General features: G+C 44.2%; 1 protein-coding gene across 5 annotated transcripts in view; it reads right to left on the bottom strand.

The window, feature by feature from the left end:
• Positions 1–9,924, bottom strand: part of LOC121269707 (SLX4 interacting protein) — a 115,358-nt gene that overhangs the window by 40,005 nt on the left and 65,429 nt on the right. The window contains exon 1 of one of the 5 annotated variants that reach the window (XM_041174569.1): positions 2,786–2,871. The exons of 3 other annotated variants lie outside the window; for them this stretch is intronic. In XM_041174569.1, coding sequence (XP_041030503.1) covers positions 2,786–2,812 — 27 coding nt within the window. In that variant the 5' untranslated portion in view covers positions 2,813–2,871. Of the gene's footprint in view, positions 1–1,979; positions 2,030–2,785; positions 2,872–9,924 lie in introns of those variants that run through there. One more of the 5 variants, XM_041174578.1, reaches the window with a different exon arrangement.

Below are 9,924 nucleotides of genomic sequence, written 5' to 3'. Positions count from 1 at the left end.
CTCTTTAGAAGGAAATAAAGCATATGTTATGTCCCTAAGACATGAAAGTGATCATAAACCGTTTAATTCAAATGTTACTTTCTGCTTATTTAAAACTGGACTTTGCTGGACCAAAAACATGGCTGCTAGAAGTCACACAATTTGCAAATTGGCTAGAGTTTGGAAACTTCCAACAGTAATAACAGGACAAATCTCAACCCTCATCCTTGTGGAATCTCACACCTATCATTGTGTGGAACCATTACAATCAATCAGAGAAGGGGCCAGCCGACAGTCTGTCTCCCCAGCCTGGACTTATAACAGAAACCATTGAAACTCGTTATGCGTGCGGAGGCGCTAATAGCCACCATCTATCTCCTAAGGAAAATGGATCTTTATAAGAGACATAGAAACTGGTTGATGAGTCAGTTTGAGGTAAACAATGGGCAACATCACATGATCTAAGCTCCTCTGGCTTTTGGAAAGTTTTAATGGTACATTCCTGGACTCCGAACCAGCTTGTCAACACCAAAGCAGGTCTCCAGGCTGACAAAAAGACTGCCTCAAGTCCAAAGCTCCTTGAAGCCTGGTTCTCTGGAAGATTCCAGCCATTGTCTGTACAGCAGACCAAGTTTCTGTATATCAACCTCATTTTGCTACACCATCACCAACTTTAAAAAAATTCTGCAACTCCTGCTTTCAGCTAGCTGAACCCGCCTGAAGCTTAACTCCTATGTAAAGGAACCCTCACTGGGCTCTGACATTCATGTGAATTAATATCCATCGCTTTTTTTTTTAAGTTATTCCTAGTTGTAAAACTCTTTTCTTTCCTACCTCCTTACTGCGTGCGTGCGTGTAGTTGCAGTGACCATCCCTTGGATTTGAATGCATGGATAAACAATACTTCTGACTTAACCCTAAAGAGAGTTTGCTTCGAGTCACTTTAAAATTGACTTCACAAAAGAAGCAGTTGGGGAAACATGCCACAGCCCATTTCAAAAATTAAAACACCTTTGCTTATGGATAGACAGCAAGAAAAATAAAGGAGTTCAGTTTGCCTCTCTTTGCTGCCTATAACATATAAAACAAGAAAATAATACTAAACCATCAAGTGCATTTCCTTTCTGTTTCCAGGCAGGTGCTACACAGACAATCCCATATATGCTAAGGAGTTGTTCCACTGGGTCTCCAGCCTCAAGTGTCACCTCTGGGATTTCCCCATCATAGAAGGTGAATACACCTCACAATGTTTGGCCAGGCATATTCAAAATAAATGTTAAAGATGGAAATGCAAGGTAGTGGAGGGCCATTTAAACTTTAAAAGACTTAGTTTAGCTGTTTAATTACAATTAGAAACCTAGGGACAATTATTTATCAAAATTAGACAATCATTTCCATTGGCGATCGCAATTCTTTGTAAATTGAATAGTGTAGGTTAATATTTTGAAATATTCTTTTGTGAATTTTCCATAAAATAGACTTAATGGACTATTGTACACTGAGAGGAGGCTCCCTACACCCTAGAGAAAATGTCAGGGGCAAGCCCGCTTTCCCTCAGCTGGCTCACTTGCTTTAATTTTTTGGGTGAAGGACCTTAAATTAGTACGAGGCGGAACTTCCACCATCTTCAGGAGAAAGTTCTGCCTCATAGAGCTGCTGGCCAATCGGAGTGGCAGAAGCAGCGATGTTCCCTGTTGTGCTGTCGGCAGGCTAAGGAGGTGGTGTTCAACGATGGGCCCAGGCATCCAGGTAAGTCTGAAATCTCGCTATGGTCGGCCTGACAGGGGTTGGGGGTACATGTTGGACAGGGCGGGGGAGGGTGGAAGTGGGGAGGAAAACCTATGGGGAGGCTGGCAAGAGGCACCCCAACCCCTTTAACTATCTGTCAGCCCCCAGGGTTAAACCTGCCGGGCTGTACGTTGAGCGGCAGTCTCTCCTGTCACTAATTAAATCAGACTAAGTTCACTGTTGTAAATAAACTCCCAAGAATGTCACCTTACCTATGGCTCCTGGTTTTGACGAACAGTGTTTGTCACTCAGATGTGAAACCTTGGTTCCTGCGCAAGATAAAGGCAGGTGTCTCAGTCCAGGGCCTCTTCTCTGTGCAGTGTGTAACCTCAGACCCAAATGATGGTCCGGCTTCACGTTTACTTCACTGCCCCATTTACATCTTCAGGAAGGCGGGTCCGCAGCAAAACAGCTGCGGGCCCGCCGACCTGTCAATGGCCAATTGGGGCCATTGACAGGATCATTAAAACAAATAAAAGACCTGCCAGTCCAACCTTAAGGTTGGCGGGCAGGACAGGAGCCCCGGTGGGGTATAAAAAACATATGAAACCTCATCCACCAGCAGGATGAGGTTTCATGTAGGGTTTAAAAAAGTTTAATAAAGTTTTAGTGAAATTTATTAACATGTCCCATCTCGTGTGACAGTGCCACATGAGGGGGACATGTTAAGGATTTTTTTTCTATTTTTAATGTTTGTACCACTTTCAGCGATCTCCCTGAGGCAGCCTCAGGTGGATGTGTGCTCTTTCATGCGCATGCCTGAAAGAGTGCACTCTCGCATTTGGGGATTCCCCTTGCACAGGAATACAGATGGACCAAGTGTGAGCAGGATGCCTGGCATGTGTGGGTGGTGAGCGGTGCCATGGACGAGATAAGGACATGATCGCAGGGCAGATTAAGGTGTGTGTGTGAGAGAGTGAATGGTGATGTTCCTTGAACTGGTAATGAATGAGTGCCCTGTGGATGTGTAATGGGCTTGTGAATGTGAGAGTTGAGAGTAACGAGAAGAATGGCTTACCCTGGCAGAATGGAGGAAATTATTCATCCTCTTTCAGCACTGGCTGTCCTATTTTCTAGTGCATTGGCGCTGGTCACTGCTGTCACTACCTCCCGTGCTGGATTTGTCACCTTGCTTGCTGCTCTTCACCCAGAGCGGGGCAACAGGGCTTCCCGGCAGGCCTCCATTGCATCCAGTAGGCACCCGAGGGAGGTGTCGCTAAATTTGGGGGCAGCCATGGCTTTCCAGCAGCTTTTGATCCCTTAGAGAGAGCTAGTTCTGTGCAGAAACACCCTTTAAATATGCCGCCCAGATTATTAAAGGCCTGGGGTGATGGTTGGGGCAGGTGAATCAGAGGCCACCCCTGCCAGCGATCTGAATACAGAATGAATACATTATTAATGAGGTGCTGGGAAGTTGATATGACACGAAAACCTCCAATTGCGGCTGGCAGGTAAGATGACATTTTTTGCACCCACTATCGCAATTAGTGCAAATCTGGGATGATCCTGCTCTATGATTTTCCAAACTTCCCTAGATTCTAGAACGGTTCTAGCAGATTGGTAGTTAGCAAACGTAACACCTCCAAGACAGGAGGGAGAGAAAAAGGTGAACAACAGGCCAGTTAGCCTGAATTCACTTATCATGAAAAGCACTGCAATCTATTATTAAGGAAGTTTGAAGAAGTTTGACAAGGTAGGTACTGAGTCATTGGGCGGACTTTCACACCAGTGGGATTTTACAGTCCTGCCAAAGTCAATGGGCTTCTGAATGGCTCGCTGCATTTTGCAGCCCTGCCCCTCCCAAGAGAGGATCGTAAAATTCTGCCCATTGTTTCTGCTGGTTGGAGAATCTGGAACACAGGAACACAGTCTCAGAATAAGGGTTGATCATCTAGGACTGAGATGAGGTGAAATTTCTTCACTCAAAGGATTGTGAATCTTTGTATTTCTCTACTCCAGAGTGTTGAGGATGCTCCATCACTGAATATATTTAAGGTTGAGACACAGAAATTTCTGGTCTTTCAGGGAATTAAGAATTGTGGAGAGTGGGCAAGAAAGTGGAGCTGAAGTCAACGATCAGCCATGATTGTATTGAATAGCAGGCTCGATGGGTCATATGGTCTGCTCCTGCTCCTATTTCTTATACTCAGTGGGTAGGACTCTCTCCTCTGAGTTAAGGAGCTGTGGGGGTCCAAGCCCACTCCAGAGAATTAAGGCCTAAATCTAGACTGATACTCCAGCACAGTACTAGGGCAGCAGTCTACTGGATAAGAAGTGAAACATAGGCCATGTCTGCTTTTTCAGGTGGATGCAAAAGTGCAGGGAAATTGTCCTTGGTATTTATTCCTCAATCAACATCTGATAATAGGGTTATTTATCTCGCAGCTGTTTATGGCTGCTTGCTGTGTGCAAATTGGCTGCTGTATTTCCTATGATAGTGACCACATTTCAAAAGTACTTCATTGACTATTAGACATTTTAGGACATTCTGAAGCCATGAAAGGTGCGATATAAAGACAAGTTCTTTCCTTCCTTTGCTTTCTTTCTCTCTTCCTCAATTTTCTCCAATCCATTATTAAAGAACAACATATTATTTCAGTTCAGTTACTTAAAATGCATTATCCATCATCTCCTGCAGCAGGTCAGTCGATCAGTTATTTTCAGCACATCTTCTGTAAAAATTTGAGCTCTCTCTTCCAAAAGCTGAACATCTTGGATTTGCTAGGCTATTTGTATTATTATTCACGCTATTTTCCTTCTACTTTGAAAATTTGCGGAGACTTTGGTGTGTTTCATGTTAGTCGAGAAACGGTAAAACTTCATTGTGTCTCCATGAGATACCGTGTTTCGCCAGTGACTGGACTCAACAAGCTGCACTGAAAACATCCCAAGCCGTGCACTTTGCGACAGCACATAATGCCAGGTATTTTACATGCCTGGTGACAACACTGACATATATAGTAGAACATTTGTTAAATAAATCACTCTCGTCTTGAAATCTTTCTAGCTTCTATCGTATTCACCCTACTATGGTCAGTGCTACTCTGAACATTATCATTTGTCCTAAGCTGCAAAAATGTTACCCCACAAATTCTGCTTCCTGCATTGGCATTGAGAATTAATGCAACTTCTATCTCCTATTTGAATTTATTTTTTCCCAGAAACTCAAAACTATGGAACACTTTACCTCCTCCTGTCTTCCCTTCTTGGTACAATCTTCAGGCTTTCAAACACAAGCTTGACAAAACCCAGTTTGACTTTCCAGATTATATCCTTTCTTACATTTTAGTCTTTGGCAATGTCCTGTACTATGGACCTTGGTCCCTTGCATAGATTTCTCAATCTGGAAACAACCTTGGAATAAGGTTGTCTCTAATTCTGGAATGGCAATAACTTTGAAGTGGCACAAAGCACAGAAATTATAAAAAAAGAACATCTTAAAAAACTTATCTTCATGTTTCATGAGTAAAAGCACCTGTCAGTTTAGTCTCTATTTTGCCAGGTTTGCATCAGTGTAATTTACTTGCAAATAATAGGATAACTTAATGGTTACTTAAGGAAAATTGGACAATTGTGATCAATTGGCAAATTTCATAATCACGATATTTAACATAGCTTGTCTTTGACAATTATCAGGTTATTTTTTGTTCACCATTGGTTTACATCTTTCTCTCAATTCGCTAATTTACAGGACCTGAAAGTTTTCATTCCAATTTCTTTTTAAATACTGCACACAATAGGAAGGGAAGAGGAAGAAAGTAGTGAAATAATGAAAGAACTTCAGGCAGAAGTTTCTGCTCCCGCCAGCGGCAGGAATCGTGGCAGGTGGGGGCACTAAATTTGGTGTGATGGAAAAATTCAGTTTCCTGCCAGTAGGAAAGTAATTCAGAATTTTGCTTTCCAACTTTGATAGCAGTTAAAGGCGGGTCGAGTTTAACGTTGATCTATCAGGAACCACATTTGCATCTCACGAATGCTCATTAAAAGGCCAGGTCGCCAGAATTACATCCCCCTCCAAATTAAGTTCCCCATCAGCAGATAATTCGAACAGCCAGTTTCACGACTGTATATATGTGGCACACCTGGCGAGCTTCACTTAATCCACAACTTGGAGGTCAGTAGATGCTGCTTTTGCCTACTTTTAAGAGCATTGCTGCGAGATATAGGGTGCCTGTAGCACATACTGCACCAAGGCTGGGCATGGGAAGCAAGCCTGGTGGGAGGGGTGAGACGGAGATAGGACAAAGGTTGGGGGGCGGGGCGCGGTAGAAGAACACATACAAACATACGAATTAAGAGGAGTATGGGGAGGCAATGGTGGAATGGTATTGTCACTGGACCATAATCTGGAAACCTAGGGGCAATGCTCTGGTGACTGGGGTTCGAATTTGAATCCAGTAAAAATCTGGAATTAAAAAGCTAATGATGACCATGAAACCATTGCCAATTATCATAAAAACCCATCTGGTTCACTGATGTCCATTAGGGAAGGAAATCTGCCATCCTTACCTGGTCCAGACCCACAGCAATGTGGTTGACTCTTAAATGCTCTCTGAACAAGGGAAACTGGGAATAGACAATAAATGCAGGCTGAGCCAGCGACGCCCACATCCCACGAACGAATAAAAAAAAAAATGCCACTCGGCCTTTCAAACCTGCTCCACCATTCAATAAGATCATGGCTGATCTGATTGTAACCTCCTGCTTACCCCTGACAACCTTTCACCCCCCTTGTTAATCAAGAATCTATCTAGCTCTGCCTTAAAAATATTCAAAGACCCTGCTTCCACTGCCTTTTGAGGAAGACAGTTCCAAAGACTCATGACCCTCTGAGAGAAAAGATTTCTCATCTCTGTCTTAAATGAGCGACCCCTTATTTTTAAACTGTGGCCCCTAGTTCTAGATTCTCTGACATGAGGGAACATTCTTTCCACATCCATCCTGTCAAGGCCCCTCAAGATCTTAAAGGTTTCAATCAAGTTACCTCTTATTCTTCTAAACTCCAGTGGATACCAACCCAACCTGTCCAACCTTTTTTCAGAAGACAATCTACCCATTCCTAGTATTAGCTTAGTAAAAGCTCCCTGCACTGCTTCTAATACATTTACATCTTTCCTTAAATAAGGAGACAAAATACTCCAGATGTGGTCTCACCAATGTCCAGTACAATTGAAGCATAAGCTCCCTACTTTCATATTCAATTCCACTTGCAATAAACGATAACATTCTATTAGCTGTCCTAATTACTTGCGGTAACTGCATACTAGCTTTCTGTGATTCATGCACTAGGACACGCAGATCCTTCTGAATCTCAGAGCTCTGCAATCTCTCACTATTTAGATATGCTTGTTTTTTATTCTTCCTGCCAACATTTGCCCACATAATACTCCATTCGCCAGATCTTTGCCCACTCACTTAACCTGTCACTTTGTAGCCTTCAATGTCCTCTTCACAACTTACTTTCCTACCTACCTACCTTTGTGTACTCAGCAAGTTTAGCAACCATACCATCTGTCCTTTCATCCAAGTCATTTATATAAACTGTAAAAAGTTGAGACTCCAGTACTGACTCCTGTGGCACACCACTCGCTACATCCCGCCAACTAGGAAAAGATCCATTTATGGCTACCTTGTTTCCTGTTACCAAGCTAATCTTGTATCCATGCTAATATGTTATCCCCTACCCGAGAGCGAAGGGGGCGATTCGAAGACAGGACAAAATGATGGTCAAGGAACAGAATGGAGTAGTGAAAGGCTATCCTGCGGCAAGAGTTATAAGGCTGTCCAAGGAAGAGTCAGAGACCGTCCTGGGGCTGAGTCCACGCTGTCGGGGGCATATTGAAGAGACCGTTCTGGGGCTGAGGCCACGCTGTCGGGGGCATATTGAAGAGACCATTCTGGGGCTGAGGCCACGCTATCGGGGGCATATTGAAGAGACCATTCTAGGGCTGAGGCTATGCTGTCGGGAGTATGTTAAAGAGATTGTCCTGGGGCTGAGGCCATGGTGTTGGGGACATGTTGAAGATACCATCCTGGGGCTGCATGGGCCATGTTAGAGGATGCTGCATGGCATGCATGTCTTGGTCCTGGCCTTGGGCGGGGGGAGGCCTCCGTGAGCAATGACAGTCGTGCACAGTGTGGTCCACTAAAGAATTTGGTCCTGGGGGTTCGAGTCATGGTACTGTGAGGCAGAGAGCACAGTAACATTCAGGGGATGAATCTGAATGCTTTAAGTTGGTAACAAAAAAATTAAGGGGTGGGATGGTATCTCAAAACATATGGGTGCATGTGACCTCGAGAAGGGGAGGGGGGTCAGGTCAACAAATGGCATGGGGGAATCAACGTTAAAGAGTTCGGGGGTGGGGGGGAAACAGCAATATCCACAGGGACAATGATGGGTTCAAGGGTAACGGGGAAGGCTGGATAGTGACAGGAGGAAGGCAAATTATAAGGTGCTGAGTATGGAGGAAGATGGGAGGAATTGGCTCACAGACAAAAATCAGCAGTGCCATTTTTGATGTCGCCTGAGAATAACAGTTTGAAAAATAAGCTAAGAAAAAAAAATTGATTGTGGAGGGGTGTCAGGGTGGGTGGGAGAAGTTCAGCACATCAACTTTTGACCAATTGAAGGGGCAGCCTATAAATATCCTGCTCAAAGCATGGAGAGCATGGTTCAGCTGAGTGTTGGACCCCAGGGTCAAATGCGCAGTGAACAAGCTTAGCTTCTTCACTAATATTGCACATTTAGGTGAGAATCCATTAAGTTTAGGTGTTGCAGTGTATATGGTCTTAATTGGCATCTAATTGTTACAGAGGCATGTGAGAATGGATGGAGAGTAAACGCAAAGGCACCAGGGACCCTACAGGTCTCCATGTTCCCAGTGTACTGATCAAAAGCATTCAAAGCACCATGCTTGCAGTCATAAGTACAAAGATTGGGTATTGACAGCTGTTGTCAAGATCTCTGGAAGACAACCACCAGAAGCCTAACTGAGGGTCATAGGCCTTGGGGTCTTTTGATCTGAATTAAGACCCTTGTTGTGAATGTGCAGTCATGCACCGAGGGGAAAGCTCAGCCACCTGCCATCCTCCAGGATGATCTTGTCTTGCAAGGGGTGGCCTTGGTATGCTATGTACAGACTGAGGGCAAGTCAAGAGCTAGAGACTGCATTCCTACTTGTACATGGCGGGAGACCATTCAATGGGAACTACCATTGATTGCTCAATTGTATCACGGATACAAGCAGGAGTGGAGAATGCAGGCTGCAGGCAACGCTGCCCTCTTAATAGCTTTGATTAGAATGAGGAGAAGGTGGTCCCGTCACCTGCTCATTGGTCACAGAATGCAACTGAGGAGAGATACAATGCTGCACATTCCGCCATAAGGTCCTTAATAGAATAGGCTATTTGCCTCTTAAAGATGCATTTCTGATATTTGGACCAGTCAGGTGGGGCCCTCCAATACTTGGTGAAGAAAATGTTCCCCATTATTGTTATTCGTTCCACCGTGCACAACCTAGCACTGCAAAGGGGGAATATGTGTTGCCAGAGGGAGACATGGAGGAGCCAGACGTCTTCTTGAACAAGGGGGACTTGGAACAGGATGAATCTAAAAAGGGAGGCGATTCAGACAAGCCACACGAGGATGGCATTGCACAGGTATGACACGGCAGATGTGCCTGTGGTAATCTCATAGCTACAAGATTTCAAGAGGAATAAGATGAAGACAAATTTTCACAATCAAAGTACTCTTCAGGTTTCGATGCAGGGACACAACAAAACCCTTATTGTCAGTGTCAGCAAATCAGGAATGGTCATTAATCTCACAATGATCATGGAAGCAGCATTAGTCATCTTCATTCATAACGATGGGGTCATCCTTGGAAAGCACAGTAGACTAGGAAACATACAGCCGCTGTGGAATGTAATCACACACTACCACCAGCGCACCTCCTTAAGCAACTACACATGGTGCAGTCCCTTCAATCATGGTGTCAACAATTCAGTGGCCATGGCATCCTTCAAGCGGCTGAAATGCCATTGCAAACATGGATGCACTCATGCCAGTATGAGAAGGTGGCACTAACAGGAAGAATATTCATCAAATGGTTAGCACTTGACTATCTCAAAAGGGAACTACAACTGGGCAGCACCTTC

The sequence above is a fragment of the Carcharodon carcharias genome, chromosome 2 (assembly GCF_017639515.1).
Source record: "Carcharodon carcharias isolate sCarCar2 chromosome 2, sCarCar2.pri, whole genome shotgun sequence".
Taxonomy (NCBI): Eukaryota; Metazoa; Chordata; class Chondrichthyes; order Lamniformes; family Lamnidae; genus Carcharodon; species Carcharodon carcharias.
This window is presented reverse-complemented; position numbering and strand designations above follow the sequence as displayed.